The sequence below is a fragment of the Homalodisca vitripennis genome, chromosome 5 (genome assembly GCF_021130785.1).
Source record: "Homalodisca vitripennis isolate AUS2020 chromosome 5, UT_GWSS_2.1, whole genome shotgun sequence".
Lineage (NCBI taxonomy): Eukaryota > Metazoa > Arthropoda > Insecta > Hemiptera > Cicadellidae > Homalodisca > Homalodisca vitripennis.
The window spans coordinates 74,135,731-74,155,054 of NC_060211.1; the positions used below are offsets into that span (position 1 = coordinate 74,135,731).

General features: G+C 32.7%; 1 protein-coding gene across 1 annotated transcript; it reads right to left on the bottom strand.

Annotated features, from left to right (window-relative positions):
- Positions 1–429: 429 nt before the first annotated feature.
- Positions 430–17,432, bottom strand: LOC124362369 (arginyl-tRNA--protein transferase 1-like). Its single transcript, XM_046816808.1, has 4 exons — positions 17,294–17,432; positions 12,131–12,281; positions 5,437–5,618; positions 430–1,143 (listed from the first exon to the last, which is right to left on the bottom strand). The coding sequence occupies exons 2-4, from the start codon at positions 12,254–12,256 to the stop codon at positions 741–743; spliced, it is 711 nt and encodes a 236-aa protein (XP_046672764.1). The 5' UTR covers positions 12,257–12,281; positions 17,294–17,432; the 3' UTR covers positions 430–740.
- Between the last annotated feature and the right edge of the window lie 1,892 nt (positions 17,433–19,324).

Consider the following 19,324-nt stretch of genomic DNA (forward strand, 5'->3'; position numbering starts at 1 on the left):
TTAGATTTACGTATGTTTTACTTCAAACAAAGTAAAAATAGACTTGCTGTGAGAGATAATATTACGACATAGTTAATGCGTCAAAAATAGCTTAGTGCCATTTTGAAACTGTAGTTAATGCGTCGATAATCGCTTAAAGCCAGTTGCAGGGTTAAAGGGTTAAAAGAATAACAGCTGTTTAGACATTTGCCATTGTATTATTTTTTTACAAAAATAGAATACTATGTTTCTATTCTTTGAAAAAACTATTCTCCTAAGGTCAACTGAGGCTTGATATATAACATTAGAAAATCAACAACAAACTTTTAAGGTATTTTACACCTGAAGAAGAGGATATTCCAATTCTCAAAACTTATGTTTTATTTTTGTTGCATATAACAATGGATGTCTGAAGACCTGTTATCCTTTGAAATAAACCATTGACTATAATAAACTTTAAATATATAATATATTTACAGATAAATACAAGCAATCACAAAAGCTTTTAAAATAATGAACACAACACAAGAAAAGATGTATAGCTTAAACTAGTCACTAGCAAGTCACTGTGACAATCAAATAACAAAATAGTTAACAATATGTGTAGTGTATACTTTAATTTTATCTATAAACTAAATAAATAATAAAATAAATTAAAATATTTAAAAGTAATTTACTGAACTATCATAATATTGCAAAACAAGGTGGAAGCATATGTTTTAAACTTTTGATCTGAACGATTTTATAAATTGATAACCCTCCTAAAACATGAGGATAAGTAACATTCGCCTGGAGAGCTTATTTCCGACAAGTGAGGCATATTTGGTGACCTCCTCCTGATGCTGGTTGGCCGGGTTGAGAGTACGGAAGGTACTGTAAGCCATCGCTTTGTTCAGGAAGAGGACAGACACGTCACCAATGCCTACGAGCTGGTCGGGGTCATGGACCTTAGGGTCCGGATTGAACCGGCAGTACTTGGTACGTTCAAGAAGGGGCAGGCAGGACTCCAGTGGATGCCAGGAGTACACTTCAGGACACAGTAGGAACGATGGGGAGAAAGCTCCCTTGTACCGCATTTTGGGACATGAGTGGATGTAGAAACCCATGTAATAGTATTGCAGGCTAGGGGCAGAATGGTGTAGTGTCCGACAGAAAGCTATTTCCCTGAAACATGAATACTTTTTTTACAATGAAACTATTTTCATCATAAATTTTTGTAATAAATGAAAATGGGTTGGCTAAACTTATAAAACAATTCCAGCAGAATTCTATCTTGATTATTAGCATTAATTTTGTCTCCTATCTTCACGTGACATCCCAACACATATTCCAGCTTATTATGCATTCTAGATTAAGTGAAAACTGTAGAAGAGAAAGAATTATTTATACTGGTGTATCACTGTAGCGTTTTGGACTACATTGGTTTTAATTTTTACAATTTTATGAATTTAATTTTATAAGAAATATAAAAAATGGGTTTTTATGTAGATTGTCAGACAGTAGGTAATGATATTGAATGTACTCCTTTGGCAAGTCCACTCATTTTATATGAGGATAATAGTTTGATTCTGAGTTGAGCCTTTGTTATTCTGGTTCTTTAGTCCAGCTATTACTGGGTTTTGTTTGGTTTAGATCAGAAAAACTGGCTAATTCATTGGAATCGTGTTTGGCCAATGATTTAGATCGGAAGTGACATCATTAATTATTGTGGAGGGAGCACAATACATTATTGTGTAGGAATATTTGATCCAGCATTTCTCGATTTCCACCCGATTTTCTGTTGTACAAGTGCGCAAATCTATGTCTGTCCGTTCCATGTGTGTCAAAATTTCCTCGAGTAATTTTAGGTGAGTACAAAATTTCTTTCCGAATAACATTAAATAGTTTTCCTGGCCTGTACCTAATTTAGGGGTTTTCTTGTTATAGGGAGTTTCACGCAGTTACGCAAGACTAGATTGCAGATTTATTAAAAATAATCCAGTTAAAGGAAAGCCAATAGAAGAAAGAAAATTTTCTAGCCAGTATAAACTGTTCAATGCTCCCCCAAACACTACTACGTCGCCGGGACTGTGACACGCCACTGTCGGATGTGATCACTACTAAGTGGTGGCGGTTGTTAACGATCATCGTTCCTGCAGACAGCGGTCAGCCAACTCACAATCACTAGAGTAAACTACGCTATTTAATCTGGTGCACTAGTAAATCGTGCTAAGGCTACTGATCATCGCGATTAGGCTTGCTTAATTCTCACTCACATATGAACCGGACCTTATGACATAGTCACGGCGACAACGCATGTTGATTCATTTAATCACAAGTTGTAGAGATTTTCAGATTTTAAATTTGCATTCTATATATCACTGTATACCTTAACTTCCTCAAGCCTTCTCAATTTTTAAAATTTAATTAAAAATTATTAAAAAACAAAAAAACAAGGCAAAGAGAACTAATATATATATATATATATATATATACCCCTCATAGCAATACAGTTTTTATGTGATTGTGTAGGAAATTTAGAACTGCAATCTTAATCTTTGTGGACACTTTTAAGTAATCCTTTGAGGACAATAGGTCGATCTGTGGACTTTGGTAATTTATGTCAAAAAGAACATAGGCCAATTTATTGACTTGTTTTGCTGTCTGCTATTTGAATTGTTTACAATTTATCTGTATTGATAGGATTTTATGCATTTAAAACACTATTTAACCCTGGAGGTAGCAGTTACAAAACCTGTAATGGCAGGCACTGTTTGGCTAGTTGGGCACATCATTTAAAAATCGGAAGAAATGTAATCACTTAGGTAAAGTATATGTTTTACGCTCAGATGAATAAGGAGCTAAACATTGATAGTGAATCAGATTTATTTTTTGGTGATTTATATGACAACGATATTGGCAATGACCCTTTTGGACCTTCCATAGGTAAAAAGAATATTCTAGAGAACCAACCACAGGAGTAATCACACCACATTATGATTCAACTGACAGAGATGAATCCAACTCAGCTCTCAGCTCCAAGAGGTTAGCTCAGTCAAAAACACTGTTTCCAACACAACTTTTCTTTTTGAACCTAACTTGATAAAACTTATTTATTTTAGTTAACTGTCTGACTATAATGAAAATAAAATAGTTACCTACACGTAAATTATTTCATGTTACAAAAACGTTTAAACCTAAAATTCGTTGTTATTTAACCCTCTGAGTGCCAAGCATTTATGACAGGCCACCTCTCTCAGTGTCAAGCACTTTTTTGGTGTTGTGTGGTGTTCTGCAAAATAATTCATAAATCAAAAAAAGAAATATAGTAAGATTACTTCTATTTTATTTTGTAGGGGAGAAAGTAGGCTATAACCAATAATATTTATTTGAATGGCAAAATTGGGCTGAAATTTTTAACTGTAAAAAATAACACAGCAAACATTAAATTTTTACATACAACTTTGCACTTATACGATCTTGAATTATTTTTATGCATCCTTTTTATTGTTTCTAATATACATAGAAACAAACATACCAAGTTTCAAAAGAGTAAGTACCTATCTGAATAATTAAGTTTTAATTTTTTTTTATTTAGTATTTGTGTGGTATTCCACAAAATAATTCATAACTTTTTTCAAAAATAAACATAACTGGATGACATTTTTATCATTTAGAGGGGAAAATTAGACTATAACTTACATTTATTTAACCCTTTGCGATCGGTCGTCGACTATAGGTCGACCGCGGCAGTTTCGCTGAACGCTCGCATGTCGACCGGATAATGTCACTGCTTGTTTGGCCATTTCTAACCTATTGCTGTTCGGTATTTGAGTTATTCAGTACTTTGGACTTCTATTTTGGTTACGTGAATGCTACGTCGATCTTTATTCACGATATAGGAGGCATTGGAAGTGAAAATAGAAGACCAATACAATTGGCGTCTGCACTTGCGCCGTGTTTACAAATATGGCTGGTCCAAGTAAAAGTTTTACTGACGATGACGAAATATTAGATGAATTAGATGATTGTGATAGTATTTTCAGTGAAATTAATATCCAAAATGAAAAACAGATTATTGAAGAAGACCGTGATAGTGATTGTGAGTTGAATCATAGTGAAAATTCTTCTGAAAACATTGTGGTAAATGACGGTAACCTAGACGCCGGTAACCTAGACGACGAAAGTGATGTGTTTGGATTGGAAACTTTAGGTAATGATAGGGAAGAATTTGATAAATTCGTGGATAATGTGATAGTAGTAGGACAAGGAGATGCAAATAATAGAGGTAGGCCTAGGCTACAAACTAGTAGACTAAGAGGAAGAGCTAGACATGTTACCCAAAGTAGGCCTAGGGCTGGAACAAGGCAAAATTATAATATATATAATGTATTATATATAATATAATGAATAACATGTATCTGATGAGATCCTAGTGCCTTTTCACCTGTATTCATGTAATTTTGGTTTATTACATATGTATAAAAAAAATAAAAATTATGGTTTTATATTTTTTACTTCTTTTTTATATTTTTTTAAATGTTACTTAAAGTTATAAAAAAATACTATAAAATAATGTAAATATTCTTTTTAGGTTATTTACATTGATATATAAAGAGAAAAAAATTAAAAAGTTGCAGAAAAAGGGATTTAAAAATTGCATTTGTGTACTGTCAAAGAACTGTAAATTAACAGAAATTAAATACGACCTGAGGACAGTCGCAGCAATTTTTATTGAGACCTCAAAGGGTTAAATAATAAAATCTGTTGACATCTTTAAATACCAAACTATACAACAAACATTTGAATGTATACATTTTGATACAAAATTTGTTATTTTTGATCTTAATACATGTATAAGCACTTTGTATTGTTACCTATAAGTATAACTTACCAAGTTTCGAAAAAGTATGTATCTGCAATACTGAGTTATGACTTTTCTTATAATATTAGTGCAAAATTTTGAAAATTTGCACTTGCAAAAAACGTGGCTCATATTTAGCAAACAGCCTTTACCAGCTGTAACAAATCAAACCAAAATAGATCATCTATTTTTATTTGATTTATTATGTATAAAATGAGACTAAGTACAATGCCATATGTCCAAATTTAATAACAGGATAGTAAATATTCAAAAAGCCGATCTAGTTGGCCCTCAGCACTTTTAGGATATATATTGGCAGGCCGATATCATAGGCTCTTGGCACTCAAAGGGTTAAACTACTAGAACCCTTGAAGGCTCAAAATTTATACATCCGTTCAAACAGCAAGTCAAATATTAAAACAAAATCTTTGAATCTTTACAGAACATTAGTCCCAGATGGGTAAACTTCTGGAAAAAATAGTTATGTATAGATCAAAAATGTATGTAAGTTTAATAATGCTTAAAAGTTTGTTACATGCGGTAACAGTAAGTAATTTCCCAATATATTATGTTAAAATCATACAGAAGCAGCCTAAAAATAAAGAATACTTTACCTAAGAGAGCCATATGTGCCGAGAGTCAAGAAATGAAACTCCGGATCATAGAAGAAGTAGACAGAAGAGATACAACGAGGCAGAATGTCTATAACTCCTACTGCTAATAGACGACCATCCAGCCAATACTGTTGGTGGAATGATCCATAACCCTGCGACGGCCCATCACTTGGTTTCCAGGGCTGTAACATATCAACAAACTGTAAAAAATAACTTCATCATGAGAATGTTAGTCACTTGCTTAATTTTACACCAACATTTTCTTAAGGATTAAATACATATTAAACAGACATAAAAATTCTTCAGAGATATTCTTGTTCTATTTTAAGTTTTACCAATGCAGTTATTTTATAACAGATACAATGTTGAAACCTCTGTTATTTTTAAGATGACAAATAACGAGTAAAAAGTTAACAATGGCTACCTAAACAACAAAATGGACAAAATATATCATTCAAGCAAGAACTTATGCTTGACGAAGTCATGTTACTATGGAAAGGAAAATTATCAGTACATCAAGAAAAATAAAATCATAAATAGAGCATAAAATGATAATTGCTGGCTCAACTATTCACACTTAAACTGATAGTCATGAATTATTTACAAGATAACTGGATATTCAGCAATGTAATCCTAGATTTATATTTTGTCTTTAGGCCAGATTGGCAATTGACTTTGTCATGAACAATTCCATGACAAGGATAAACACTAACCATGACTAGGGCAGCAGTCCATTCTTAACCTTTTCAGGACTGATTAGAGTGCTAATATTTCTATCTGGTTGTATTTAAATGCTCTTATAAGTATTATAAATGGTTTTAACTCTTAAAATCTATCATTATGGTCATGATTAAATAATAATGCCTTGTAGAGCATAAAATAAACATAAATCAAGTGGTTATGTTTTTAATAGTGAAGACAATAATAATGGAAAACAGGTTTTTTGGGTTTGGTACACTTATATTCAAAAATTACTGATCCTATCAACTACCAGCCAAACCAACCACCGTTAATTTAAGGTGTGACCTCTCACCGGCTTTACCACAGACTCTTATACGTGTAGACCAGACCGCTAAACTCCCTAACGTCAAGTGCAGAAATCAAGCCTGTGACTCTAAGGCTAACTCCCGCATCTGAGATTAGCCCCTTAGACCACACAGCCATCCTGACTTGATGTCTCATGTGCAGATAGCTAACATAGGACACACGCTGTTGCAGTTCAATTCAACTGGTTTGCATGGCTGAATGATTGTTACGCTATCCATGCAGTGCCAATGTTTTGTCCGCTAGTAGAAATATAGCAGAACAGGCAGTAGCTGTTTTGTCCGGAAAGTGTTAAACCAACAGAGTAATAACAATATCAAGGGAACATATATTAACCCTTTGCACGCCAGCCTATTTTCCAAAAGTACTACCCAGAAACGCCAAGGGCATTTTCAGCAGTTTTGCAAGCTTTCACAAAATTTATCATAACTTTCTTATTTTTTAACAGATATTGATGATTTCTTTACCATTGTTTTGCGTATAAAATTCCCTTGTTCAATTGGTAAATTGTAGTTGCATAAATGCAATTTAAACTTATAAAAAAAATTAAAATTTAGAAAAAAAAATTTAAATTAAAAAAAAAAATGTTTTTTAGCACAAATAAATGGTTTCCAAAAACATTTAGGCTGATTTCCTGTTATATCCCAGTAATCTATATCTACCCCTTAACCGAATTACAAAATTTCAAAAGCCTACCTTATATAGAAGTTCAGTTGTGATTTTTTTCACTAAATGTGACACGGGCACAGTTTTTGTAAGTTGCATGGACGTTGTATGTAATGTTACACTATATTAAAAAATCAATATTTGACACTATACAAATCGGTACTTTGGGATTATACCAACCACACCAGTATGAGGAACACAAAAATATAAATTTATAGATATATCATAAACAAACGTTATAGAACGAAAAAACAACTCTTTAATTACAAAATTACAAACTTACAAAGATTATCAATTGTTAATGAGGTCAGATTCGCTTAAACTTTTTTAAATGAACTTAGAACGTTATAAAACGATGTATTTTAGTAACAGAACTAACATTCCATCAATCAACAAGCATTCCCAGGTATTGTGGTCGCTGTTATCTTATCTTTCTCGAGAATCCCGATTACGGCAGGCCGCGCGGCATCACATGATTATTTAAGTTTTTTGCACGGTACATAATTGTCTTTCCATTACAATTCAATTTATATTTCTGATCAGCCCCTCTAGAATTATATTTTACTGATAGATACTATCTCGAGGGATGTTTTTCTTTCGTTGACATCAGCACGAGCTTCAGAAGCACCTTCGGCCGGAGGCACTCGCATTTTGGGTGGCGGAGTTTGATCAAGAATAAAAACAAGTTTTGTGTGTTTTTTTCAATAAAGAGTTTAGTTTTTGTTTGGTAATGTTTGTTTTTGTTGAATTTTTGTGTTTGGAGAAATGTAGGGGTAAAATACGAAAGTACAACAAAGCGAATGGGCGGCGAGACTCTGCAATCACGTTATCTACTAGACCGCTCGACTTTGACCTCTGTCTGAGGATGGGGAGGGGTTTGCGATAAGACAATTCCTGTTTTATACTGACGAAATATTGTTCTATGCTAATCTATAATCAGTTGAAGCTAAATGCCAAATAACGATTCATGTCTGGGTGTGGTCGGTATAATCCCAAAGTACCAATGAATCTAATGAAAGGGGCATAATAAAAATGCCCTAACAACAAAAGTAATGAGAGAATTACAAACGTAAACAACGCACAGCAACACGAACGTAACCTCACTCTCGACCAAACAATCCAACAGCTGCGAAGCTCAAATACGACCAAACAAACACTCCATAAAGGAATTAACTACATTATGGTTGCAAAGCAACTAATCAACTATCAATTAATCAAAAGTTCGCGGCAATCAGATGAACTATAAGAAAATTACAGGCAAAAAACGTGACGTACCTATATTACGGCCGTTGGCGATTTTCAGTTGAGTAGCCGACGGCCGTAATATAGGTACGTTGGCGTGCAAAGGGTTAACAACAACAGATATTTCAACAATAGAATTAAAATCAGCAGAACATTACCAAGGCAACAATACATTACAAATCAACAATAAATAAATTAAAGGTCAACAATAAAATAAATATCTAAAACAAAACAAAACAAGATAACAATTTTAAAACATTGGCAAGTCAACAGAAGAGAGATCAAAATTAACCAAATTAATCAAATCTCAAGCAACCTGTAGTGGCACATGGCTTAAAACATAATTTAAATTTTGAAGAAACATATTTAGTGAAACCAATTAGAAAGATACCACAAAATTTAAGTACAAACCATGGAACTATCCCATCACCTCGTCACTAAATCTAAATTTCCAAATGAATAAAATTTTAAAGTGACTTAGTTAACAAAGTTAAGTATAAAATCAAATTATATGTTTACCATCCAACATAATTAATTCTTTATTTTCATTTTCTGTGATGGCGTTTATGTTATTGTATTCTTACAGCCATTATCATGTTTATGCCGAAATATACAAATTGTTCATTAATACAGTAGAGTCCCGTTAATCCGACCTAATTGGGACCGAGCCCTATTCGGATTATGTGATTGTTCGGATTAGGCAGAATTACAGAAAAATACAGTTTTTAAACTTGAGAATGGGTCTATTTTGTTATACAATTATCTACATTGTTTATTAAAACATGTTTTCTGACTGTTGCATTGTATTTCTTGACAAATAAACGTGTTTGAGAATACCAAGCACATTTACCGTATTTAGTGTGAGCGTACTGGATATTGTACGGGTCCTCAATGCGACAGAAGCCAATAACTGAATTTATGTCTTTTAACAATTAATATTGTACTCAATAATAATACAGTACTGTACGTCCAATTTTTGTTTGATTTCACTTCTTAATACAGTAATTTAACTCATACTTAACCTATAAGTTTCAATATGGTACTGTATTTAACTTCATTATTTATGTACTGTACCGTACACAATTTGTCTTAATAAAATACTGTATGTCTATTTAATTAAAGTTTTCTTTGTTTATGTACGAAATGATGCACCCATTTTCATTTTTTATGTAATTAGTTCCTATAACTGTTCATTATCGTTATAAATAATTCCTCCTGGACCTGTTCGGATTAACCGACGTTCGGATTACACGTGTTCAGATTAGCGGGACTCCACTGTATCTTTCTATTACATATTGAAGATTTATATATATATATATATATATATATATATATATATATATATATATAATTTCAATAAACATTGAATCGCAAAAAGTACTTGCTCCGCCGGGACTCGAACCCGGATCTCTCACTTGCCGGGTGAATGTGCTACCATTACACCACAGAGCCCTCACATTTTACGATTCAATTATTTTGTATTTGGCTGTTTCTTTCACATATGTGTTTAAATAACCAAACTAACATATGATCGGAAGACCAAATACCTGTCAAATGACTTTATTTACATTAAATTTGTATAAATGGCAATAGCCTTATTTAATTTCAATAAACATTGAATCGCAAAAAGTACTTGCTCCGCCGGGACTATATATATATATATAGTGCGAGATTAACCCTGGAACTGGCCATAATTTTTCCCAAAATGGGAGGCACTTTTAAGTGATTTTGTAAGGGTTTTGTATTTTAATCACTGCTCATATATTTTTTAAATACAAACATTTTAAAAACATCAATGTCTTTAGAAATAAATGTAGTTTACATAAAAATTATTAAATATTGAATCATTGCAATGTAGTTTTTTAATTTCTAATTAACATAAAAACATTAGTAAAGTATACATTTTTCTCAAATGTATAGCACCTCCTCAGGTAATATGAAATTTTTTTAATAAATCTAATATACAAAAGTTTGCTTATATATCTGAATTACTACAAAAAATTATTTGGGAAAAAGAAGTTTATTGGTACTTTTGAATAATATATCTATACAAACTACAAAATCTGAAAAATGTTGTATAACACTATTATGTATACCATTGTGACATTTTGGAATCTATTGGATGAACAAATATTTTTTTCTAAGAGATAAATATATGTAGAAGAGAAAAATATTGTATTTATTGAAGTTTTCATTGTACAAGATATTTTTTTATGGCAACAAACTTTTTTTATCATTTTTACAAAAGTCAAAATTGTGAAATAAATGCCAAACGTTTTTAGGTAAAAATTTCTTTCCATCCAAAAATTATTTATATGGATACTTCATTTATTGAAGTTAACAAAAATTTACAACAATGTATTTTTATCTTTATTATTTTTATGTTAAAAAAATTAAACAAGCGATGGTCATAAAAATAAAACGCTAATACCTTCAGAAAATGTCAAATATGTTGCATTGTCTAAAAAACATGAATATGCTTTTATAATAAATACCTTTGTACTCACTATCAAGTACATTCCTAATACCACTACTGTTTCAATTAACACTCATTATGAAATTAATATAAATTGTCTTCAAAAAAATAAAAACACTGAACCTACATGAACATAGGCTTACCTTCAGTTTCACAAAAATCCAACCAATTCACTAAAACTTAACCTAACCTCTACATTTTTCACTTCACTAATTAAAAAAAGACACTAAACAAACATTTATTTATACACACTGAATAATGAAAAGTCTAAAATATCCAAATAAATATCAAACAATACACTAATACCGGCAATGGCGTAATAACAATAGAGAAATCAACATGGCAACCAAGCGATGATGCGTTGTTCTTCTCTACTGGCTGAGTCGGTGATTGTGCCAACAGAACAAAAATAAAATACTAGTTCATAGTCTTTGTTGACGATACTGTTGCTTATAGCAGTTCTTCTTCTTTGTTTTGATATGATTTTCACTATTTTAAGACAACAATAAAGTAAAAAAATAATAAAGTTTTATGAAGCTATTTTCGACGCATTAGGCATTTTGGGATTTTACTAAACATGAGCTTTTCAAACACTTATTTTATAAACATTTATTTTCCTGGTGGCTATTGAAAAGATGTTTCTGAAAGCCAAGAATACACTGTTTTCAATGACAACACTTACGATCGTGTAGAACATAAACTCGGGAATTTTGACAAACATACAGCAAATTTAGCGTGTTCGGAAATTATGCAAACAAATGGCAATCAGAAATGTGAACATCCAAGTTTAGAATTTTATAATGAAAGATATAACGTAACTATAGAACGTTTTATGATATAATGTGAAACCTTGGATCTTTATCTTTAGATTTACATATGTTTTACTTCAAACAAAGTAGAAATAGACGTGCTGTGAGAGATCATATTACGACATAGTTAATGCGTCGAAAATAGCTTAATGCCATTTTGATACTATAGTTAATGCATCCATAATCACTTAAAGCCAGTTGCAGGGTTAAAGTATGCATTGATCTAAAAATTAGTACTAACTATACACATACATACGTGCGTGCACACGCACGCAAGCATTCCATGTGTTTATCCTTAGCAGTTAACATGTTCCATCACCTATAAAAACTTTTAAAAATTAGTACAGACTTCATATTCAAGTCACACAAAGGGAAATTTGCAAGCAACAGCAACAGAAAACACTAAATATACAAAATAACCAATTAAAATCACACTGGACTTGACAAGCAAACATACCTTTAATGGGGAGTTAACCAAAAAATTAGAAAAAGAGGACTGATCGCATTCATCTGGTTCTTCATTGTGGATGGCCATCTGGTACTTGGCAAACAGAGCCCAACTAGTGTCAAATGTTCGGTTCATTTCTGGGGATGTGACATTCACCAGTCTAATCTACCAACAAACAACCGATCAATGAGCCTATCTTTCATCACTGCCAAAATAACCTTTTTTTATTTTACCGTAAAAAGTTAACAGTCAGTTTGCCAATAATGAAGTAGTGAAAACAGAACCAGTTTAAACACCCATCTAACTTTCACTAATTATTTTTAATGAGCACAAACAGAATTTACAAACACCATAGGATTTAAACAATTTTTGTACTATAATAACAAGAAAACTGAATGTAAATATTAACTGAACATCAATATGATTGGACGTAACAGATCCAATAAATCAAAGTAATTCAACCTGACATTTTATTAAATTCCAAGTTTCTGTTTGCAGACATTTTTGTGGACACAGTTTTACTTGCGAAACTATTATTAGGACGTAAAGCATTAATGCTTTACAACATTTCTCCAATTAGTTCAAAAGTCTGTCAATTATTTCATTGCCAAACAAAATAAGTACTTAATCAAAATGACACATGTATACAAAATCATTATTTACAACTGGAAAGAAATGAGGTCATCAGGTAGGTCAAATAAACTTTTAATTACTCGCAGTAATAGAACAAGCAGAATGATTGATCAGAATATTGTGATAAACTTGAGAAATTTGCAAAAGCTTAGAACCTCATAATGTATTCATTAGACATGCTATTGAGCTTTTAATGCCACTGCCATACAACTTAAGATACACGATTTTTCTTGAGATTATCAAATCAATTACTTCACTCTATCGCCTAAAAGAGTTAATTATAACTCTCCCTAGTTTATAAAAACCCCCCTATTTTTGCACACACACACATAACTAAACTTTTATTTCATATTTATCCCAATACAAAGACTGGAATATATTTTTTTAACAGCTGAAAAATCTTCCTTCACTTTCTAGACACCAGTTTGATTTAAATACATATTCTTATTTTGGGAAATTGTTAACATTTACTTGATAATGTTGGATTATACTCTTTAAAGGTAAATATTGTAATACATAGTATTTTATTTCTGACAAGTGAAGCTGTTAACACATTCACTGCGGGTGACGAGCATGCTCGTCATGCGAAAATGGTGCGCCAGGCGGTAGACGAGCGAGCTCGGTATACGGCAGCTGCTTTCATATTGCCTCAGTGTGAGCTGAGCAGTTGCCCGGGAAGGTTGTAACACTCATAGCGAGGTGTGCCTGTTTCGGTGAGTCAGTTGGTGCGATTCGTCACCGGTTCGCCATTTTCGTTTGTTGCGATATTGTGTGAGTGGATTATAGTGTCTGTTGACTGTGTAAGTGTATGTACTCATAATGGAGGAAGACAATAATGTTATTTACAATAATTTTTCATCTGATGAAGACAATGAGTCGCAATGAAATGCACTTTCACCAGGTTGTTGTAGTAAATTCTTTTTACCTGTACAACTCATGTAGACTGTCCCTGTATGACTTCCGAGTTCGTGTTCTTGAAGACCTGCTCCCTCCAAAGGAAGCCCCACTGCTCATCACACCGACGCGCAACAGCATGCATCGTCTCTCCAAACTAACGAAGCGCAAAGGAAACGGCAAGTCAGTTACCCGGAGGTGCCGCGTTTGCTACCAAGAAGGCAAGTGTAAGGAAACAGTGTAGTATTGTGCAGTGTGCCCTGACGAACCAGGTCTGTAGGAACTCAGTTGCTTTGATAAGTATCACAAGGGCAAATAAGTAGTTTTTAGTCTTTGGTGGTGGGTGGGGATGTATATAGTTTTTTTCTAATTTTTACTCGGGGAGGGGGGAGTGTTAACTGTTTTTGATGTTGTATATTTTTCAAACTAATATGTAATATATACGTGTAATTGATGTACTATCTACGTGTAATTGATGTACTATCTACGTTTCATTCATGTACTATATACGTGTAATTCGCGAGTGTTTGTGCCGAAACCTAGTGCGCTGCGAACACATACAACACGGGGACTGGCACCCGGTGCGGATGACGAGCAGACTCGGCACGGAAATGATGTCACCTGTTCCGGCCAACGAAGCTTCCGGGATACCTTGGACAACCCTTTCGGCTATCCTGACTTCGGTTTGGGTAAGTAAAAAACAAAAAAAATTCCCACATTTTCTGTCGCCAGTAATTTTGTCATCCGCAGTAAATGTGTTAATAGCAATTATTGACATTTAATAAAAAGTAAAATTTGTATGTAATGATGCGACAAATTCTGTACTTCTTATTTTAATTACTACATAAAACAGGTGCAATTAGGTTCAATTTAATCTTCAATGAGAATTGAACTTAACAACAAATTGTAAATACTTGAATGATAGTGTTTACTGGAAACTGGAATTTTAAAGAATGCTTTTAACACCTTCCCTGCTATATACACTGAGTTGTTCTGATTCCATGTAACAATGTATGGCGCAATAGCATGTCTACTGCATGTTAACTGTTTATCAAAGTTATCAGAGATTGTATTTACAAATTTATTGACATAGCCTATATTAATTATTTAATGTATACCTATTAATAAACTTTCGTAACATTGAAGAGATCTTGTCTTTTTATAATTTTATACAAAAATTGGTCATACAAAATGTTTGAATTTTGAATTTTTTTTAAAACACCCTGTAAACATAACCCAACAGTTTACTCATTAAAAATGCTGCAACTCAAAAATCCATCAATGACAACTAAAGAGCCTAAATTTATGGAAATGATTTGCATTGATTTGCTTTTAATAGATGGAAGTTCTAAGAAGCATGCCGCGCGCCTCCCCATGAAAGGTATTTGCTTGCCAAAGTTTTTATCTGCCACAATAAATACCTTGAGAGGAGAATTAACAAGAAACCTTCTAAACTGTCTTTCAGACACTTTTTCTAGGGGATCATTGTGAATTGTGGTTTGGTATCGTTGATATACTTCCAGAGCTGCATTGAATGTCGATTTGAACTCTTTACTTTCTGGACTTGATCGTACCAGCCTGATCTAAAAATAAAATTGGTTGTTAACTGATGGTGAAATAATAAGAAATATTTAGTTGTTTAAACTTTACATACACAACTGTGATATTAAACTCAACAAAAATAACGAAAAGCTAAGCATTTATTTCTACACTACTTCTATAAAACTGTATTATACAATTAATTACAACAAAAAATGCTGAACAATTAAAATTTAACAAAATTTTACAACTACAATTAAAGAATAGAAATAAACACGCCAAAAATTGAATAAAGTTATTACTATGCGAACAATATAGTAACAGCAGCCAACTGCTCAAAAATATTTTGGCTCTCTCACTTGTATATAGACATACCATGAATATTTTCCACTCACTCCTTAGAGTTTGGCTGCCTCTATTGTAAGAGTTTCTATTTCTAAACTAATATATCTCTCATTGACAGAACACCACATGACTGAGCTACTACACTTGTTTAAAGCTACTATAATAATATGAAGTTACAAAAGTAATGCTCTAACCCTTCTTATGGCAGTCATTTCACATACTCATTGGCAAACCATTTTAAAATGTTATTAAAAAATTATAATATATATATATATATATATATATAAAATTATGGTATGTTAGTGGTGATGCATGCAATATATATATATATATATATATATATATATATAAAATTATGGTATGTTAGTGGTGATGCATGCAACCACTCTGCGCTTGGCAGTATTATGCAAGAGTTCTAGAAGCCATTTTTGGGATTCTTAGCGTTTGATTAATTAAGTCATTATACTATGCTTCTGGCTGATTATATTTTTTGATGAAGAGAGCAACACTGGTATGGATTGTTAGCCATTGTCTGCAGTTCAGCAATTATTCTGACAGTCTTCCTGTTTCTTAAGGACTCTTGCATCTTGGTTGATGTTCCACCCCATGCTTGAGTCATATCTTACATGTCACTTGAATAGAAGAAAATATGCAACTCTAGTTATTTCTGCATCAGTTGCACCATTAATGTGTTTCGTTGCATAAAGGTTGGGAGTTGTTTTGTTAACTTTTTTTACATACTTAAGAGTTCCCACCCAGATGTCACTGGATCCATAAGTTCACAATTTCTTGCATATTCGTTTTTAAATGTTTCGTTAGCTTAAAGGTACTCCAAACTGACCGATATATTCCACTTTTAAATAAGACAATTAATTTTAATAGGAAAAATTTGTTAGTATGAAATGACAATTTTTCATAGTTTCCTAATTTTTAAATACACCTCTCCAATATTACACACTTCAATACATTTTCTGAATATTCTAAGTAGATAACTGCAATTTTCCCAAGAACTAATCTTCTCTATCTGAAACTGTGCACAAAATCGCAGTGAAATGAGAGCTAATTTGTTTTGGATACGAACACAATCTAATCTATCATGAAATTATGTTGTGGTCTTATATAGTGCGAATCGGCTCTAACTTCCTACACTAGCAAATCCTAAAAACCCACATAAGTAGTTTAATTAAAAAAAAAACTGTTAAATAGATTTCAATACAAAAATAAAAATATATTTATTGATAAAACACTCAATTATTTACCATTAAATCTAAAGCTACTATTTACAAATTATACTTTCAAACATAGAGGTAGATTTTTTTGGAGTTATGAAATATGATTTTGTAATTGTTGAATTATAGAATAGTCTATAAAATATTAGAATTATATATTAGAAATAATTAAAATATTTGCACACAATCAATTTTTTTCTATCAAATGTACACAACTAACATGAAAAAAAAAATAGCTGTGACATTACAAAACCAAAACAAACTTTGTAATTATGATCCTAACTTATCCTGTTTCAAAAAGAAGATAATACTTGTCAGTGACATTCAAACAATTTAAATTGAAACTTGTCAAGACAAAAAAGAGTAGTGAGCCTGCCTAAGGCAATCGTACTAGTTCCGGAATATCAGCAAGTGGATATTATTTACCAGCCCCCACCATTATAATAATTTAAACCATTCATACTGCAGCCAAACTCTTTTTTCCTACTCTAAATAAAATGATTTGAACGAATAACAAAAACATAGTGTTCACCTCTAGTCTGTGGGCAGGTGATTCTGGCAGAGGTTCATTAATGAAATCTTCAAGTGTTTTTGCAGGTGGAGAGATTTTTGTTTTTTCAGAAACAGATAACGAAGAAGAACCTAACTGAGCAAGTTTTTTCTCCTTTCTTTCTTGTCTTAAGAGTTTGGCTTTCTTACACTGAGGTCTATTGGGATCCATGCCTTCACCTGAAATCAAACAAATGCAAACCGTTTAACTTGTAGAGTACAAGAACACAGACTTCTGTCTTATTTGGGTCATCAATTGTTCGATGGTTATACTGCATTGATTGCAAAATTAGCTCCTAGAAATGTTTATATTTCTATGGTTGGGCTGGTTTTTTAAACAAATCGAAATTGAGTTCTAAATATCATTTAATGATACGAGACCAAATCTCTGTATACAAGATATAGTTAAAAGACCACTAAATTACAGTTTGTATTATAATTTATTTAAAAAAAAAAACAAAGAATTGGTGAAAAATTAGATACATATGTATATACACATACATACTACAGTGTAAGTTTAAAGTGTGGATATACTCTGCTTAGTTTATTATGGATAAAGATGGAGGGATGGAACTCGGGACACCTAACTAGGAAATAGAAGTGAACTTTTTAGTTACTGTTATAACTTTGCCCATTTCCCCAAAATAGGATTTGGGGAGGGAGGGAGGGGCGGTTAAAAAATTTTAAATGTAGACCCATTAAGTGACCCCTCATTCGAAAGGTCTTGTTCTCTTAGGACAAGAAGCTTATAAATTGCACTTAGTCCTGTAAGAACCTTTGCGCTGCTTCCAGAGTGATAGGATATTCAGGATGGGTAAGGTTAGGGAGTAGGGACCGCCTCCTATCGAGATTCATGAGGAAGAATTAGGGCACTACATCTCAAAGTCATGTCCCCCTGGAAGAAGGGGAGGCCAGCTCTGAACCAGCCTCTCCAGTCAAAATAGGCAGGGGTGGCATACCCTTGGTGAGGTTAGCAAGAAACTCTGAGGTTAGGGAACAAACCCCACCAACTCCAACAGTCATCTCCCACAGTAGACTACACCTATCGAATTTCCCATAAACCCCAGAATCTCGACATATGCAGTTAGTTATGTGCCGCTCCTGGACATCCATAAGGTTTTTTCTGTGCCCAGTGGTGGGTTCAACTGGAAGGTATAAACCAGCCAGAAGTGATCCCTGCTGGTTAAATATATATCCATCCATGCTTTTAACTTAATTAATTTCAATGAGTTGCAATTTTGTACTGGGTTGAGATAGAAAACTCTAGTTTCCACTGTTCTTCTTCATTTATCAAGACCTTTCAAATAAGGTTATCTAGCAGGTGTTATCTAGCAGACAACAGTACCACTACATAGTTTCATGGAGACTCTCTGTGATGACATAATAGTGGTACTACTATTTCTTACAATTTACATACCTGGTCTTGTAAGTTTCTTGACAGATGATTTCACTGGTTCTTGTGTCTCCTTCCCTTTATCATTGACCAAACTGAGGTTTTCACTATTGGAAGGTAAGGTATTGTCTAAAGGGAGTCTGCGCACACCTTCCTCAGCTGAATTTTACATGGAAAAAATTATAATTACTCCTTTAATCAAATAAATTGACAACTAAATGTTTGACATTTTTATACATATGGAACTCTGCACATAAACACAAGATTTAAGCAATACCATCTGGGCATTAACCATTTTTAACCTTCTCAGGATTATGTTGTCAATTTATACTCTTCAATATAACCATAGACCATACTGTATATAATTTAAAGATGGATAAATTGAACTTATCTTAACAAGTAAAATAAGCACAGTGTTGACTAGAAATTAAATCTGGAAAACTATATTAAAAAAGCAAATATTTTAAGTTCTGAATGCTGATTTATATTCTGTACACACGGTTTGCCAAACAGTATTCAAAGTTCACTTAAATAGTAATAAAAATATATTTTACAGCTTATTCGGAAGAATGGTAGATTTTAAGTGTGACTCGTATCTTAAAATACCAAACTAAGGATGCA

Excerpts from the sequence above, each read along its gene's own strand:
- LOC124362369 (XM_046816808.1), bottom strand. The coding sequence starts at position 12,256 with ATGAACCGAACATTTGACACTAGTTGGGCTCTGTTTGCCAAGTACCAG. Across the intron at positions 5,619-12,130 it reads TGGTTAACTCCCCATTAAAG|CCCTGGAAACCAAGTGATGG; the intron begins GTATGTTTGCTT and ends GATATGTTACAG. Across the intron at positions 1,144-5,436 it reads GGCACATATGGCTCTCTTAG|GGAAATAGCTTTCTGTCGGA; the intron begins GTAAAGTATTCT and ends TTCATGTTTCAG.